This window comes from Ailuropoda melanoleuca, chromosome 13 (genome assembly GCF_002007445.2).
Source record: "Ailuropoda melanoleuca isolate Jingjing chromosome 13, ASM200744v2, whole genome shotgun sequence".
Classification (NCBI taxonomy): domain Eukaryota; kingdom Metazoa; phylum Chordata; class Mammalia; order Carnivora; family Ursidae; genus Ailuropoda; species Ailuropoda melanoleuca.
The window spans coordinates 70,260,083-70,278,243 of record NC_048230.1 but is presented as its reverse complement, the minus strand read 5'-3'; the positions used below and the strand labels follow the sequence as shown (position 1 = coordinate 70,278,243).

At 54.9% G+C, this 18,161-nt stretch overlaps 1 protein-coding gene across 1 annotated transcript in view; it reads left to right on the top strand.

Moving 5' to 3' along the window:
• The window catches only part of LOC100466237 (BPI fold-containing family B member 4), a 45,862-nt gene that overhangs the window by 1,317 nt on the left and 26,384 nt on the right, over positions 1-18,161 (top strand). The window contains exons 2-12 of the mRNA XM_002918267.3: positions 551-611; positions 1,362-1,453; positions 1,582-1,761; positions 3,388-3,441; positions 5,286-5,456; positions 6,211-6,278; positions 7,492-7,534; positions 8,297-8,360; positions 8,845-8,921; positions 17,029-17,149; positions 17,957-18,019. Coding sequence (XP_002918313.2) covers positions 560-611; positions 1,362-1,453; positions 1,582-1,761; positions 3,388-3,441; positions 5,286-5,456; positions 6,211-6,278; positions 7,492-7,534; positions 8,297-8,360; positions 8,845-8,921; positions 17,029-17,149; positions 17,957-18,019 — 985 coding nt within the window. The 5' untranslated portion in view covers positions 551-559. The remainder of the gene's footprint in view (positions 1-550; positions 612-1,361; positions 1,454-1,581; positions 1,762-3,387; positions 3,442-5,285; positions 5,457-6,210; positions 6,279-7,491; positions 7,535-8,296; positions 8,361-8,844; positions 8,922-17,028; positions 17,150-17,956; positions 18,020-18,161) is intronic.

Below are 18,161 nucleotides of genomic sequence, written 5' to 3'. Positions count from 1 at the left end.
GATTCTGTGACTCCCAGGCCCCAGGTTCTGGAAGCCAAACCACCTGCTGTCTGTCCTCCTCGCCCAGGGGTTTTCGGGCACACGCAGGGATATGGGCACAGCGGACGGGGCCCAGGCCTGACTCTCCGGGTGGAGGAGGGGGGTTGCCCCTCTTCGGAGTCTGAATTCTAGGTTGCCTGGTGCTCACCTGGATAGCGGGGGGGGCCCGAGACCTTGGAGGGGGCAGCTGCCTTTGTCTCCTCAGGGGAGGGCTGGGCCCCCACACCCCAGCTGGCCTCTGAGATGTGCCTCCCCCATTCCCCCGGCATCCTTCGAGGTTTTCTGAGGGGGCCGATGTAACTGGCCCTCTGCGCTATGAACTCTGCCCTCTGATGCCAAGGTCCAGCCCCCCTTGCCTCCCACCTGTGTGTCCCCCAGCCCGTCTGTACATTCTGACTTGTCTTGGACCCCAGGACCACAGAGCAAATGATTTAGAGAAAAGGCAGCTGTCCCCTGCTCTGGGCTGGGGCCACTTCTATTTTCCCGTAACACCTGTTTCCTCCGGACACAGCTGTGCCCCATGGTGGACAGTGTGCTGGGTGTGGTGAATGAGCTCCTGGGGACTGCGCTGAGTAAGCTGGGGCCCAACCCCCTCCTCCTTGCCCCTTCTCCCTCCCCTCCTTCCTGTTGTCCCAATGGTGGTGGGGCGGCGGGTGCCAAGGGAAGAGGAAGGGACAGAATTTTGGGGCCTTCACTTCCTCCTCAGACTGATGAGGCCGCCACATGGAGGAGGTCTAATGGTGGGGTTCTCGGCTGGAGCTGGTTCCGCAGGGCCTGGAGGCTCGGAGCCAGCCGGTCTCCCCCTGCCAGGGGCTGAAGGCCCCTTGTTCAGGCCTGGTGGTGTGTCTGGTGTTGTCAGAAGCATGAGGCAGATATTATTATTATCTAGAAAGACAAGATGGCTGAGGCCCAGAGCTTAAGTCGGGAACCCAGAGGCCCACAGCCACAGTGGCCTCCAGTCTCTCTGAGCCTTATGGAGACATGGGTGCCTTTGAAAAATATAAAAAGATATAACCAGGATACTTAGGGGTGCGTATGTCTCTATATGTGGTGTTGTGTGAGAGAGGCCGGGCTATGTCGTGGTTGGCGAAACTAGCTCTGGAAAACAGAAACCCTGCCTTTGCCATTCTGTGGCTTGTGTCACCTTGGGCTGGTGACTTCCTCTGTCTCAGCCTCAGTTTCCTTATCTATAAAACGCGGATGACGTAGTGCCTGAGTGAATACTTAGTGGAATGCTAGGCACTCAATATATAGACGGCGGGCTTGTTATTTGTGAGGGCTGGACTCATGGGGTCTTTCTACCTCCTCCCCTCCCCATGCAGGCCTGGTGCCCCTTGGGGCTCTTGGGTCCGTGGAATTTACTCTGGCCACACTGCCTCTTATCTCTAACCAGTACATAGAGTTGGACATCAACGTGAGTGCCCACCAAAGCCCTGCCCACAGTGAGGGTGGGGTGGGGTAGGGTGGGGTGCTGGCAGAGGCTGGGGAGGGGCTGCTGGGTCCAAGCAAGGTGGATGAGCCATGCTGTCTCCTCCCCTACAGCCTATCGTGAAAAGCGTAGCTGGTGACGTCATTGACTTCCCTAAGCCCCCCAAACCCATCAAGGTGCCCCCCAAGGAGGATCACACATCCCAGGTGGTTGTGCCTCTGTACCTCTTCAATACCGTATTTGGGCTCCTGCAGACCAACGGTGCCCTTGACATAGACATCACCCCGGAGCTGGTAAGTGTGACACCCTGCCCCACTGTGGCTGGACAGTGCTAGTGATGAGTTGGTCATATCACCACCGGTCAGCCTTGACTAGCCCTCTTCTCCATAACTAGAGACGGTTGGACAAGTTTACAGCATGCATATGCCCACTCTTGTCCTTGTGACAGATACTGCTAATTGATAATGGCCCTCCACTTGGCTAAATCTGAGTGGGACCTCAGAATCCTTCTCTATATGGCACTCCAGGAAGTTCCTTTCAATTGGTCAAAACTGGCATATGGAATGTAGCTGGTTTTCCGTCCCCATACCATATGAGTCTTTCTGGAGTCAAAGCCCAATTTTATACTAAAGTGTGAATGGTTAACATTTCCATTGCTTTCTCAAGAGCAGATCTGAGTTGGCGAGAAAAAAAACTAGGGTTGGACTATACCTAAAGTCAGTTGGACGTTTGTTCTAAAGCTTCTGAGACCTCTCTGCTTCCATTCTGACCCTTCTCGTACGCTCACAGATGTCTGGAAGCCCCCATGAGCCTCACCCAGAGACATTTCTTAGTCTCACCCTGTCCAAAGGCAGTGCATCTGAGCCACCTGGGGTCTCTCCCTGCAGCTTAGGCCCAAGGTGGCAAGGGTTGGTCACTCACTTCCTGATGATGGGGTCCAGAGAGCACGTGAAGGCCTATGGGAGGTGGGAATAGGGCCCTGAGCTGGGAGGCAAGTGTGTTCTAGCTGGAGGGAGGAGACAGGGAAGGCTAGGCAGAGACTATGAGTGTGAGAATGTGTGTGTCCGAGCTGCTTGTGGGTGCGTGTGTGTGTGTGTGTGTGGCAGGAGAAAGAGACCTCAGTGGCCATGGGGTGATAGCTATGTGTTGGGTGAGTGTCTGGAAATCCTCTGACCAGGAGAGAATATGTTTGTAGGTTTATCTTGTGTGAACATGTATGTTCTGAAAAGTGGACATGTGTAGTTCAGGGACCTCAAACATCAGGGCCAGGGCAGCTGGGCCATTATCGATGAAACCAGGCCTGATGGGACTGTAGTGAGCTAGGGGGACTGTGACCCATGTCCCCAGCAGCTGCCACTCAGCTTCCCCAAGGGGATGGGGTGCACGCCCAGTGTGATCGGGTTTTCCAAATTTTTAGCCAGAGCCTGGCAAATTTATACAAAATTTCTTGATTTGTAAATATTGGAAACAAATTCATAGGTTTTGAAAATACTGTTTGGATAAAGGGCAGAAATGTCTGGAATCCGATCCCTGGGCCTTCAGATCGTAAACTCTGGAAGAGCAGTTTAAGAGTTCTGGAGTCAGCCTTCCCAGGTCAGCTCCTGCAGCACAACTCAGCAGCTCATGACCTTGGGCGTGAGCATCAGGTTTCCCGTCTGTAAAAAGGGCGTCATCATAGCACCCACCTTTCTGAGTTAATGTAATGTAATGCTGAAACGAGCAAAGGCACACAAAGCCCTTGGCATGTGCCTGACAAGTGGTAAACACTCATCCCTGGCCAAGAGAAGGAACCCGAGTGTCTGTAGGGATGTGTGTAACTGGCAGGGGTGGGTGGGAGGTGGGCAGAACTACCGTGTGTATGCTGAGGAATTCCTGTCCTGTCTCTGTTCACCCCACACCGTATTTGGTCTTGGGTGCAGGTCCCCAGCAATGTGCCATTGACAACTACAGACCTGGCAGCTTTGGTCCCTGAGGTGAGTGACCCTCTCATGGGCTTTGATCATTGTCGCTCTTTTCCGATGAGCCTGAGTGAACTCCAGAATCTTTCTCAATACCACTCTCCAGACAGCTGCAATCGAACGTCAAATCCAAATTCACACTAGAGTTTAAATGACTACCACTTAAACTTTCCTGACAGCAGATTGTGCTTGAAGGGGAAAGGATCAGTGTTTAACTGCCCAGAAGTCAGCTGGGCACTTGTCCTGTGGCTGTCGTTCCTCCATAAGGCAGAGGACAGGGGAGTCTTCCCCTCCTTCCACCTCCTTCTCCCCCAGGGAGAAGATTCCGGGTGCTGGCCCTGAGGAGGGAAGGGAAAGGAGAGGATTCAGGGGGGTGTGACTAGTGGGCATCCGTCAGTATGTGACTTCAGGGCCTGGCCCCAGCTACTTCCCAGCTGTGGGAATCTGAATTCATACTAAAGTTGAAATGACTACTACAAAGTCCGTACGTAATAGCAGATTCTGATAGAGGTTGGAATGAGGCCCAGAAGGTCTGGGTTTCTACTGGGGAAGATGGAGGGGGCAGCGGAGTTTCGGGGCACAGAGGACAAACTGAATCCTTGGAAGGTGGTGGTTCACATCAGCCTTGGCGGGCGTGGTTGGGGCCTCTGCTTCTTGGAGTCCTCGGCCCAAGGCCATAGGGGTCTTAGGCAAAGGAGGAGATGGGGCTAGACACGCAGAGGAACTTCCCGAGAGCGGAAGCTGTGAGATGGAGAGGGCCGTGGGAGAGGCAGAGGTGGCAGGACCGGGGACCCGTGCCGGCGGTGAGCCAGGCCTTGTCCCACCAGCCTGGGGAGGCTGGGCCTGCCTCTGGAGGCAGAAGCCTTTGTTCTTTTGGTGTCAGAGCCCCGTGGCCCCGGCTCTGAGTCTGGTTGTGTGGCTTCACACTCTGTGGACACGTAAGGATAGAATCTAGTGACTCCCTGTCTTTGTGACCCTGCGATTCTGGGAGTCGGGGCTGGGTGGGTCCCTAGGTGCCCACGTTCAAGGGGTCCGAAGCCTCGGTGACTCCGTGGTTCCAGCACTTCCGTAGTTCCATGACGGCGTGACTGTGAAAGCGGGAGCTTCCCAATTGTGAGATCAGCCAGTTGGTTAGCCCTGCTCACTGAGTAGCCACGTCCTGGGCCCTGTGCTAGGTGCCGGCCACGCGGGAGGAGCAGAGATGAAAAGCAGACCGAAGCGGCTGCTCCAGGAGCTGCCATCCTGGTGGGGAGGCAGCCGTGGAGCGCGTGGATAGGTAGACTACAGGCAGCGTCAGAAGGTGGAGGGGGATGGGGTGGCGAAGGCAGGTTAGGAAGGTGGGGGTAGTGCTTTCAAGCAGGGAGCTCTGCAGCGGCCTCTCTGAGGAGGTGACGTTGGAATAGTAGGCTGAGGAGCGGAGGGAGGGCAGCACGCAAGTTTCTGGGGAAGACACGTCCAGCAGAAGAAACAGCAGGTGCCAAGGCCCTGAGGTAGGAGTGTGTCCCTGGCAGGAACAGCCAAGTGGCCAGTGAGTCTGGAGACAATGAGGGGCCGGTGATTGGAGGGAAGATGGAGAGGAGGGCCGAGGAGGGGTCACATGGGGCTTGTGGTCTTGTGGGGGATTTTGAATTTGAGGCGGAAGCCTGATTCAATTCCATGGGTTGATGTCTCCCCACTTGAATGTCACATCGGTGCGGGGGGAATGAGCAGGACTGTCTGGTTCAGGCTGTAACCTCAGCACCCAGCATGGTGCCCGCTGCCCGTTACGTGTTCAGGGAGTGTTTGGTGACTGACTGATTCTGTTATTGGGGCATTGAAGGTGCCCTCATGCCCCCGGCCTTGCTCCTGCCTCTCTCCAGGCCCTGGGAAAGTTGCCCCCAGGCCAGCAGCTCCTGCTCTCAATGCGGGTGAAAGAAGCACCATCATTCACGCTCCAGAACGGGAAGGCCACCATCTCCATCCCAGCTAACGTCCACGTGCTGTCCTACCACCTTAAAGGGACCCCTGAAGCCCTCTTCGAGCTGAATGCGGTGAGTGGCTGAGGGACGGGATCCTGGCACTGGGGCTGTGAGCAGGCCTGCCCTCTCCAGGGCCTGATTTCGGGGTTGGGGGGACCTGGCGTGGCACGACACAGGAAGTCCCCCTCCCCTGCTGCTGTCATCTGAGCCAAGGCCAGGTGTCTGCTCCGTCATCACGCATCCGTCCTGGCCCAGGTCCTGTCCACTCTGCTCTCCTCAGCGCTCAGGAATGTCTCCCCATCTCCCCAGCCTCGCGATGCTCAGATACCTCTCCCATGGCCCTCCAGCATCCTCCTGGCCCTGCACCTCTGCTGGTCTTTCCAAGCGCATAGCTGGGAGAGGCAGGTCCCTCACCTGCTCACCCTCTCCCTGGCCCCCCCGGACCAAGCACCTTCGCCCCCGGCAGTTGGCGCCCTCCCGCCTCATCCTCAGCCTTCCCCTTCCTCCTCCCTGGCCACAGTGACTCAGGGCTGGCAGGTCCCACCTCTCNTCCCCTCCCCAGGCTGGATTGAGGGTCTCTCCAAGCTCCCGGAGCCCCAGAGCTTGCTCTCCTGCAACGTCAGGTGCCCTCAATACTCTGCTTCCTGAACTCCAGAGCCTTCGAGTTACCTCCTCATAGCCCAGCATGGAACCTAGCACATAGTAGGGCCACAGTGGGGATTAGTGGAAGGAACGGATGGTGGAAATTCACCTGTTGGCCAGAGTGGACCTGTCCTCAAGCTCCTGCCACATTCATGGCTAACCTCTGCCTGCTTTTTCCTTGCAGGTTTTGACTTTAAATGCCCAGCTGGCTCCCTCGGCTACGAAGCTGCACCTGTCGCTGTCCCTGGAACGGTACGTGGGGTCCTGGGCCTTGCCTTTAGGAACAAGAATTAGGGGCCGACTAGAACCACCACCGAGTCGCTGAGCGTCAGTTAAGTTGCCCGTGTTCTACCAGCCTCTTCCTTGCCTCCAGGACCTGCCAGGGAGGGGTCAGTATTAGCCCATTTTACAGATGAGCCAAGGGGCTCAGGGAAGCAGGATCCAGAGCAGGCTTCTTCCACTGCACCTGCTCCCAACCTGGCCCTGGGAGGTCAACATGCTGCCGGGACCCGGAGTCCAAACGTCTGAGTTACCAGCCCTAGAGACTAGCCACGGAGATAACTGTAAAAAGCTTTGTTTTTCATGTGGACTAGTTCCTTCTCTAATCTCTCCACCTCCCCTGGCCCCATGGTAACTGTAAAAACCAGGATGGTGATGTTGGTGACAGTCCCTCCTGACACATGCATGGCACTTCACAGCTGGCAAAGCCCAGGCTCACACAGTGGGCTATCCCCAGAACCCGGGCTGTGGTCTAGGCCTCCACTCTCCAGGCCCAGTGCTTTCACCATGGCCTGAGGCCTGGGGACCTGCCTGTCCCTCCCCCTAGATGGTGGGGGGGGCTTTCCTAGGGGTCTCTGTGATCCTGAGCCGTAGGCACCCAGTGCTCACCTGACCCCATATTTGTGTCCCTCACAAGCCCCCCTGCAAGGCTCTGTTGTCACCCCATTTCTAGCCTTGCCCCCTGCCTGGGTTTGCTTCCCCTCCCTGGTGGCAGTTCCTACCTCAACCCTCCAGGAAATAGAGGTGTGTGTCCAGGCTCTGGCCCTGGACCTGTCTTTGGGCAGCTGGGATCCATCAGTGGGTTGCTGTCTTCAGTGTGCACCGGCTGGATGCAGGGAACGTGGTGTACAGTGCTGAGTCTGTGGGAGGGCCACTCCTTAGGGAGGTTCAGCCACTTGCCCAGGGCCAAGCAACTGGAAGGGAGACCAAGACTCCAGGGCCATAGAGTCAGAGGTGGCAGTCATGATATCTCAGAAGAAGGTTAGAGACCTTCAGGTCCATTTTACAGGTGGAAAGACTGAGTCCCTGAGTCGAGGCTGAACAGAGGCAGAGTTGGGGCTGTAACCCTGTTTCTGATCCTGGAGAGCTAGGGGTGGGGTAGGCTGGGAGGGGGTGGGCAGAGCAGTGCTCAGCAGGTGGTGTGGTGGGTGCTGTGGCCGCTCAGTATCACTCTTCTCTCCACCAGGCTCAGTGTCAAGCTGGCCTCCTCCTTTGCCCATGCCTTTGATGTAAGTTCCGGGGAGGGTGAGCAGCTTGCCAGTGGTGACGGTCTTCAAGCAGGGGGAAGAAGGGGCCAGGATGAGTCATGGGTCATATACCTGAGCTGACCCCAGTCTGGGCTCTGCCCCAACAAGCCTGAGTGGGCAAACGTCAGAGCAAGTGTGCATGTGTGTGCATGTGTAAAATTGTCATCATCTTAGGAAAGTGAATCTCATGATCTTCCAAAGTCTCGGAACCTCACAAAGTTGTAAACATCCAGAATCTCACAAGGGCTCAAAATTCTGGAACTTCACACGAGTAATAATGTTCCTGAACTTGGAAAGTTCTAACATTTCAGAGCCCCACAGAGCCCTTGGTGTCCTGCTTCAGAGTTCTGAGGTTCTGGAGTCCCACAGTGGTCTCAGGTTCTAGAACATTCTAAGGGTCCCTAGGTGGATAGGAATCTAAGAGCAGACCACTCAAAATTCTAATGGAACTGGGCGTGTTTTTTGCTCTTTCTCAGGCATTGCCCTTTCCAGGCCCTACAGGCCCTTCTTCTAGGAAGGCAGTTCTTCCAAGGTCATGGGACCTGCATGAAGCTGTTCTAAGTCACAGAGTCCCCTTTGGGATCATTGATGGACAGCCACTCCAGTGGGCCCTGTGCCCACCAGCAATGTGTCCTCAGGCTCGGGGGAGGCTCAGCAGCCGGACCTCTGGATTTCCTCCTGGGGAAGGGATGTGCTGCTCCTGGCGAAGCCGCCCCTCCCAGCCTTCCCTGTGCTCTGTTGCAGGCAGCCCGTTTAGAAGAATGGCTCAGTCACGTGGTCCGGGCGGCCTATGTGCCGAAGCTCAATGGTATGGGCGGACTTCGTTCTCTTCTTGGAAACATGGAATGTCTGAAATCAGACTGTCTGTCCATTTTTCTGATAGAGACACTGAAGATGGAGGGGTTGATCCCATTTCTAAGATGTAGAAACTGAGGCACTGATGTTTCCATTCAAACCACATTAATTAGCACCTCCATTATGCCACACCCTGGCTATCTGACCAGTGTCCTGTCCTCAAGCTCACAATCCAGAGGGAAATAGTCATATAAACAAATGTTTAAAGTATAGATGACACAGAGTGTGCAAGGGACGGACAGAACCTCGCACTGACAGAAGCTGAGGGGAGCCACTAATGGCAATACAGAAAAGGAGCATTTTTGTTTGGGTTTAGTGGGATGAGTAGGAGTTTGCCAATCAGGAAAACTGAGTCCCCAAGAACAGAAATGGCTAGCTCAAGGACACTGGTCCCAGCCTCCCACATACCTTTGCTCTCAACCATTTCCTTCTCACAGTGGACCTGGATGTTGGAATTCCCCTGCCTAAGGTTCTCAATGTCAACTTTGCCAACGCAGCCCTGGAGATCATCGAGGTAAGCTTCCCATGCACGTGTGGCTTTGACGAGCCTTAAGCTTGTCCTGAGGGGAATGTCCTGCCTCACCATCTGGTCTGTCCCTGCACCGTTTTCTAAGTTGCTCAGGGCATTACAGGTTACTTCACCTGGGAATGGCACACATACGACGTGTGTTACAACTCCTTACTCACTTGCCCATGGCAGACATGGGCAGTCGATCACAGAGTCCTCTCCTGTTGAATGCAAATATACGTCTGACCTCTAGGATGGAATCTCAGATTCACTCACAGAGTCACAGCCCCCCTGGCCCAGGGCTAGCAAATCCATGTCCCGTCTCTCCTTTGTCCTGTGCCCGTGGCAGGCATGGCTAATAGATCATGACACTTTCTCTTGCTGAATATCAGCATGGCTTCATGATCCCCCCCCCCCTTTTTTTTTTTTAAGATTTTATGTATTTATTTGAGAGAGAAAGAGAGAATGTGTGTGAGAGTACACGAGCAGGGGGAGGGGCAGAGGGACAAGCAGACTCTCTGCTGAGCAAGGAGCCCAAAACGGGGCTCAGTCCCAAGACTCCGGGATCATGACCTGAGCCAAAGGCAGATGCTTCACTGACTGAGCCACGCAGGTGCCCCGACCGCATGATCCTTTTCAATCCAGCACCAATTTGAGTCTTGGAATGGCTCTGGGAGGTGGGCAGAGCAGGGAGTTACGGATCCATTTCTCAGATGAGGATCGAGGATGAAGGAGGCCACATTTCTGGCCCAGGGCCAGACAGTAAATTAACAGGGGAAATGGCACTTGAACTTGGGTCTCTTAAGTTTGGAAGTCAGTGACCTCTCCCACAGTGGATGTCATTCATTCATCGTTCACTCCGTTGTTCATTCATTCAGTTAACGAGTGCCTGCTGGGTTTCAGGTTCAGTGCTAACCCCAGGGCATGGAGCCGGGCGGTGGGGGAAGGATTGGGGGACAACATGGAGACAGCAGCAGGGGTGGAGGGCTGGCAGATGGGCTCATCGAGAACCGTTGCTCCTTGCAGAATGCTGTTGTGCTGACCGTGGCATCCTGAAGCTGAGAATGGCCACCTGCCCTCCCCATTGACTTCCAGAGTCTCTGCACCTCCCCACTCGGCCTCAGTTTCCCTCCCAGTCTCTAGCCTGTGTCAGTGACAGTGTTAGTGTCCCTTATCCACCCAGGACCGCCCAGGTGCTCTGGCCCTGCAGCTCTGCCCCCAGTCTGGGGTGGGGACTGCTGGCCACAGGACTTTGCTTCAAAAAGCGCTCTGGCCTCAGTGGAGGCTCTGAGCTTTCAATAAACCACTCCTCTCTTTCTCGGCACCTCCCGGCTGGTTTGTTCCCCAGGTACAGGGGGGGCTGCCTTGGCCTCTGTTTCTGGGACCCTACCAACTCCAGACCAGGGCTCCTGGAGGGTGAGGGACTTGGGGCCTAGTCCTTGTAGCTTTGCCTCCCAAACTTACCTGGTTGGCCTGGGAGGCCTCTGTGTCTTGTCCTGCCTTCCTTTACTTCTGCCTTGGGCTCCTCGTGCCCCCCTCCCCTGGCCCCTATTCCCCTCCAATCTCTATTTTTCTAAGTACCAGTATCTTTGGCTCTGTCTCTCTGAGTCCGTCTGATTCTGTGTCTGTCTGTCTCTGTCTCTTTGACTTTGGGACACTTCTCAGAAGTGATTTGTGAGCAGAAGGGTGAATAGGAATTTTTCAGGGAGAAAGGAGCCAGCATTCCTGGAAGCAAGGACGACCTGGTCCTGCCCTGGAGGGACCCCTACTGGCTCCACACAGTGGTGGGCTTACCCCAGGATAGGCCTCAGAACAAACTACGCCAGCTGCTTGCAGTGCGCATGGGGAAACTGACGCCAGAGAGCGGCCTGGCTGGCCCAAGACTGCACCTTGGCAGAGTTGGGCTGGGAAACGGGGGTCCCACCTCAGTCCTGGGCTCCTCCCCACTGCTCAGGATGGGCCTCCTGGGTTTTGGGGAATAACCCCACGTTGGCACTTACGCACGGGCTTGAGGGAAGAGGGGCCAATGAAGTTCTGGGGAGTGGCTCAGGATTTGGGGAGACAGAAGAGAGTTGGAGCCCATCTGAAGGTTTATGCATTAATAGGAATGACCCTGTGACCACCCNAAGAGGGGCCAATGAAGTTCTGGGGAGTGGCTCAGGATTTGGGGAGACAGAAGAGAGTTGGAGCCCATCTGAAGCTCCTTCCTCCCTCCCGCCCTCCCTCCCCAGCCCATCCACTCACCCTGAAGTTATCACGGCCCCTATTGCCTTGTATGCCAAGCCCGGTACTAAGTGACAGGTTGGGATTTTTCTTTGACTCTTTCTCACTTCTCCTGTCTCCCAGCTCCCACCCAGAACAGGTGGCCCAAGTTAGCTGCCTGTGTTCAAATCCCCTCCCAGCTGCCGGTTAGCCGGTGCCTTTGGGCAAGTCACTCACTCTGACTCTCCATCTCTTCATGGGAAACTTGCAGGTGATAGGAATAAGGTTTTGCGGGTTATCCAGCACCTACGATGGTGAGCTCATGTTAGTGCTGCGTTCATCTGCTCCTTCCCTCTGCTCTCTCATCCCATCCTCCTCCAGCCTTTCCTTGACCTCATCTGACCATCTCACCACTGCTGACAGCCCTCCATTGTCTGGATTCTCACGGCCAGCAGGAAATCATCCAAAATCCCCGCTTGGCATTCAAGGCTGCCCATGACCTGGCAATTCCTCTGGAAGCATGGAGAAGGAGCAGAGTGGTCTCTGTGCCTCAGGCTCCTCATCTGTGAAATGGGAACGCTCTAGGACTCACTCATAGGTCGTTTGAGGATTAAATGAGCAAGTCTTTCTTGAGTACGGAGAAGAGCGCCTGGCATGCTGTGGGTGTGTGTGCTGCGTAGCCAGGCCCTCACGTGGCTCCTCCCTCTTCTGGAACATCACCCCTCGCCCAGGTGTGCCTGGCACACGCTTGCCAGCCCTCCATCTGCTGGGCACCTGCAGCCTTCAGCCTCACTGCGCTATAGGCAAGGTCCATTATCACGGCCGCCACACGGATTGTCACTCCTCGGTCCCATTTTCCCACCCGCCAAGAGCGCTGCCAAGTCAGGGACGGTATCTGCTTCATCACCGTGAGTCTCGTGGCTTCACGGAGTAGCTGGGAGAGCACCTTATCTCCACCGAGCGCCTACTGTATACCAGTCTCGGCATTACATGCTTAACACCCCTCCCCTTACCTTAGTGAATTTTCACAGCAACAGTAATCAGTGGATGGGATTGCTCTATTACACAGGAGGAAACTGAGGCTCAGAGAAATGGAACTGGCCAGCCCCTAAGTGGCAGAGCCAGGATTTGAACCAGATCCTTCTGACCCTAGTTCCAAAGCCTGGGCCTTTCCCTGCGATGCTATAAAATTCTTGCTGCATTTATCATGTTTGCTGTTCAAATGCGTTGGGTATGTTATGTTTTTGACTACTTGAATCAACCCCGCTGTCTAGGATATGTTTTTACCCTCAATCCATAGTTGAGGACCCTGAGAGGTTAAGTGACTAGCCCCTGGCCACACAGCTAGGAAGCGACAAGGCCAGGATTTGAACCCGGGCTCCCTGACACCTGAGCCCAGGCTCTGAACCTGTGCACTTAGAGCAGGGGATGAAATAAGATGGGCAGAGAGCCCACCACGGGCCTCCGCCTTGCAGCCCTGGCAGCTGACAGCTCATGAGACAGACCGGGCTGAAGCAGGGGCAGTAAGGGGGCTGGTTCTGTTTCCTGGTCCCTCAGCCCCCTGCATGAGCCCCCCACATGGGCCCCTGCATGACTCAGTCACCTTTGGGTGAGTCAGTCACCTCCCAGGGCTTGGTTGCTTCAGCCCCAGACAAAGGTGCCTTTTGGACACTAATCCCAGGTGATCTCCTTGGCGCCAAAGTTGTACTAATCCTCTCGGGGCTCCAGGGGACAGGCCAGCCTCATGGCCACCAGGGTCTGGCTGGTCTCAGGACCGAGAAGGGCACGGAGCCTCAGGTAACGGACGATAGCCAACCATCTTCCCGTGCGCCCTGCCCTCTGTAGTTTCCAGTGCGCTCTGGTCCCTACGGGGGACCTTTCAATTACCTTTCAATTTTAAAAGGTAATATATTTGTTCAACAAGCATTTATATCACAGTAAACACCAGACAATGGGGAGCCAAAAAGGGGGTTACTGTTTACTGAGCCCCCACGAGGCTCTAGGCACATTCCAGACATCTCCTGTGTAATCCTCCAAACCCAGCCAGGACGATAGAGTTAGGCCTGCTTCTCTGATGGCCAGACTGAGCGCCCGGAGAGGGGCTTGTCTGGGGTGGAGAGAGAGGAGATAGGACATGGGGGGAATGCAGGTACGCGTGGTTCTCGGGGTCCCTGCCCTAGAGCCATTCCAGCCCCCACAAATGATCAGGTAGCCCAGGGCTGGGGCTAAAGCCCCTCCTCACCCATTCAGGGCTTGCTCAGATTTGCTGCCATGTGGAGCCGGCAGGGACCCGGATGATGGGGATAAAAAAGCCACCTGCTAAGCACCACCTGGGTGTTGGGCCCTGTTCTCGGGGCTGTCAGTGATTAAGTTCCTCAATCCTCACAGCACCCTTTTGAGGTGGACCCATTCCGGTCACCATCTCAAAACTGAAGGAACAGAGGCTTGGAGAGAAGTGGCAGCAGAATTCAAATCCAGCGTCCAGCTCCAAAACCTGTTCATTGCTGTGCCCACTGCAGACGAGGAAACCGAGTCCCAGAGAGGGGCAGGCTCAGCGGCCAGAGACGACAGTGAGCTTGGTAGGACTTGATGCCCCCACTACCTCCAGGGAGGGAGGAGGAAGCGATCTCCTTGCAGAATTCAGGGAAACACATTTACTCTCAGCCTGATTTGAGAGCAGGCCTTGATGGGGAGATAGAAATGCCCCCTCACTCCCCGAGGAGTTCTCAGGAGGACCTCGTGTGGGCAGGGAGGAAGTGGCATCAATGAAACATGGCATCAGGACCCCGATGGGGGCTGGGGGGTGGGAAGCACGGGCTTGGAGACCTCCTTGCCCAGTGGAGAGTGAGAGCACACATTCATTCATTCCCTATACTGGCTTCTGCACCCATGCTGGCTGGGAGTGGGGCACAGCCCTGGTTTGCCCAGAGCAACACCATCTCTCATGGGCCACAGAGAGCCCTGGGTGGTCCAGAAGAATGGTCAGGGTTGGGGTTGTCGCAGAAAGCTTTCCAGAGCAGCTGACATTTCTGTACAGTTACAACCAGTGGAGTCTGGAGAAGGGTATGCTGTGGCAAATACTGCACGTGCAAAGGCCCAGAGACAGGGAATGGGGGGGTGGAATGAGCAGCATGGGGTACGGGGAGGAGCAGGAATGAGCATGGGAAGCAGATCCACGTTGGATGCCAAGGAACGGGCCTGGGCTGTGTCCCGGCAGCTCTTGGAGGCTGCCTCTGGGGCATTGCCTGGGAAGGGGCAGGAGGCAACATTCTGGGGTGATGGAAATGTTCTATACTGAGATAGGGGTGTGGGCTACATGGTTGTACAAAATTGCCAAAATTCAACAAATGAACCCTTGAGATGGGTGCATTTCACTCTAAGTACACTTTACATCCACAGGAAAGAGTCACAATGGCATGCATAAGGTTTCCTGCAGTTTACTTTGAAATACATTTTTTAAAAAGATGAGTTATTCGATGCATGGGTAGACACGTGATGAAGCAAGAGGAACAGCGTGCTAATGGTGGGGATGGTGGTGGGAGGAAGGCGACAAGTGTATGGGTCTTCAGAGTTCAACCCTTTCAGCTTTGCTGTATGTGTGAACATTTCATAATGAAAGATTGGGAGGAAACCTTCTACGGGTCAAAAGAAGCCCATCCAGTTGTTCTCTTCACACCAGCACCAGGTGAGAAGAGTCAGACCTCCATGCATCTCCTTAAATCTCCCAATCAGTTCCGGGAGGCAGGCATTATACCCATGTAACCGATGGAAATGAGACAAGGGAAATGCCCACGGTCATGCAGTGAGTTGGGGGTTGAGCCTGAGTTTGAACCCGAGTCAGCCTGATGCTGAGTCCAGTCCCGGGGCGCTTCCTGGCGGCCAGGCCATCTGGAACGGGCAGTGCCTGACCTAGAGCTGGAAACCGGGTGTATCTGTAGGTGTTTCTGGTTCTCTCATCTGGGGGCCTGCCTCGCTGGAGTCTCCCGTAATGCGCCCGGACCAGAGGCTGATAAACCCTGGCTCATGTGACACCATCCGGGGCTGAATATAGCTTTCAGAATTAGCCACGAACCACAAGTCTTTGTGGTTTTGGGGCTCAATGCCCGATTTGCAGAGCACATCTGGATTCCAATCTCTCGTAATTACATGGTGTTTCCCTCTCTAGGTCTGGGCTCCGACCCAGCTTCTATATAAGGCTGGCCTGTAACCAGACTCAGCCAAAAGCAGAGGGCCCAGTGAACAGCACCTCTCAAGCCTGAGCTTCAGGGACGTTGCAGGGGTAAGGAGGGGCCCCTTCCCCATTCACTGTCTGGGTAGGGGGAGGCGGAGGCCTTGGGAGGCAAGGAGGAGAGTCTCAGACTGGACACCTGCCAAGGTGACCCCTGTCTGAGCCGCCGTTGTCTCACCTATAACATAGACACAGTCAGGAGAGCCTCTCAGGGATCAACAAAAGGGCCTGATCCACACCAGTTACATGAGTTAACAGAGCTGCGCTTGTATTTCCCAGGGCTGGCACCTTCGTTACTTCTCTGAGACTCCTCATCTGCTTGCCAGAAATCCCTCCATTGGTGCCCATCTTTTTAACTGAAGTTGGTGATCTCTCTTTGCACACAGAACTTTCTAGGTAGTAGGTTAGGATGAGGTAAAGAAGCCAGAAAAAAAATTTTTTTTGCACGTATTAGTCCTTCATATTCTAGTATAAATTAGTGCTTCCAATATTCCAGAAGTAGATGGGAGTGGGGGAAAAATTTGGGGGCTTTGTGAACTTCAAGAGAAGTGGAGGCCGGGAGAAGAGAAGAGGGTACGTAAGTGGAGGGGGCTGAAGCTAGTGATTTCACAATTTGGCCCAGAGGGGATTCAATGATCCTCTGAAGCTGACGATTGGCTAGATTGCATTAATGGAATGAGGCAAGTGGGTGAGGGCATGCAGGCGGCAACATAAAGTTTCTTAGAGGCTGAGCAGCTCACCCCAAAATGCACGCTTTCCTCCTCCCCAATCTCATAGCACTCTACACCCATTCCTTAGGGCTGTGAAATAATAGTACCAAGACAATAACAACAGCTGCTGTTCATTGAGTGTCTACCGCGTACCAGAAACAATGTGTCAGTGATTAGGAGGCCGAGGTTCAAAAAAGTTAAGTCTCTTGCCTAAGGATTAGAACCCAGATAGCTCTGATCCAGATCCCTTAATCTTAACTACATGGTGTAGGACTGCCTCCTCCACAGAGGTAGGAGTGTTTTCTGGCTGCCTGGGTGCATTGAAAGGGTGGCTAGATGAGTGTGTTGCTAGGTGGTTGAACTAATAGAAGGACGCATGGATGCATGGGTGGATGGATGGATGCATGGATGGATGGATGGATGGATGCATGGATGGATGGATGGATGGATGCATGGATGGAAGAATGGAGGGTGGGTGGATGGAGGGATGGGGGGAGGGGGATGGACTGATGGGTGGATAAATAGATGGACAGATGGAAAGATGGGTGGAGGGAAGGATGAATGGGTGGATGGGAGGATGGACAGATTGGTGTGAACCGAGGGGTAGATGCTGGAGAGATGCTAGAGCCTGGCTGCTACTGGTTTGCTGCTTCGGTTGGAATCCTCACGACCCCTCTCCCTGATGCTCCATTTGGAAATTTCATCTTGGGGGGTAATCAGTCATCCATGGCTCCAGGACAGTCTGGTTAATGAATCTGCTTTACGTCTCCACATTCATTTCATTTTGAAAAACTTAGAAGATGGTATGGGGAATTCTGGACTTGCCTCATGTGTGACCTCTGTACATCCCCTCTCCCTCTGTCGCTGGGCCTCAGGGTGCTAGTATGACTCTTGGCAGGGGGTGCCTGGCTCCATCTGCTGGCCAGGGTGGTGCCTCCGGGCCACAGACATCGATGCCCCGTCTCCTCCGCAGAGAAGGCGCGCCAGCATGTGGACGGCCTGGTGCGTGGCCGCTCTGTGTGTGGCAGCTGTCTGCGGCACCCGCCAAGAGACAAACACTGTCCTCAGGGTTACCAAAGACGTGCTGAGCAACGGTGAGTCCAGGCCTGCGGGGGGTTGGGGTGACATGGGGTGGGCAGGGCTGTCCCGCCAGCTCTGAAGTTGCCCAGGACCCTCTTCGCCACCAGCAGATTCTGCGTTGGGTGGATGGGTGAATCATTCCCCCTTTTGCTTTCGGCTACCATTTCCTGAGCACTTGCGTGCAGGACAGCGTGTTGAGGACCTTAGAGCTGAGGCAGTAGATGGCAGTGACTATGAGCTTGGGGCCCTGGACTCAGCCTTCCTGGGGCTCAAATACTGTGTGGCCTCAAGTCCACGACTTGAGTTCTCTGACCTCAGTTTCCCGATCTGCAAAATCGATGTGATTTTGGCCCCATCACGGGGACAGATGTGAGGATGAATGAGAAAGCCTTTTGCAAACTTATCACAGTTTCTGGTACCTGGGAGGCCCTCAAATGCAGGAGCTGTAATTATTCCTACCTTTAATTCTTGGGACCTCATTTTTGTCCTCTGGCAAATGAAGACTCTCCCTGCCCTGATTCCCGTCTCAGCAGGTTTAAAAGCTCTAAAGTATGGAGCCCTCGAAAGGGAGGATGAAGGAGAAAACCTTTCCAGGTTTGGTGAATGGTGTGAGATCTAGTTACAGTGAGAGCAGGGCAAGGTCAGCAGCTGGTGAGCTTGCTGGGATGTCAGGGCTGGATTGGTCTGGAGGTGTCTTCCCATTTGACCCTGACATTTTACCACTAGGAAAAGTGGGGCGCAGAGAGCCCGGGTAGTGCTCCAGAGGTGGCCCCCGGGGGCTGTGGGAGAGAGCCCTGACCAGCAATTCTGCTTCTCCGCAGCCATTTCGGGCGCCCTACAGCAGAGTGATGCTCTCCGCTCAGCCCTGAGAGAGGTGCCCATGGGTAAAGCTGGTGGTGATGGTGGCGGACCACTCCTGGGGGGTCTGCTTGGTGGAAATGGAGGTGGAGGTGGTGGGGGCGGTCTTCTGGGGGGCCTGCTTGGTGGCAGGGGTGGGGGGAGTGGTGGTGATCTGTTGGGTGGAGT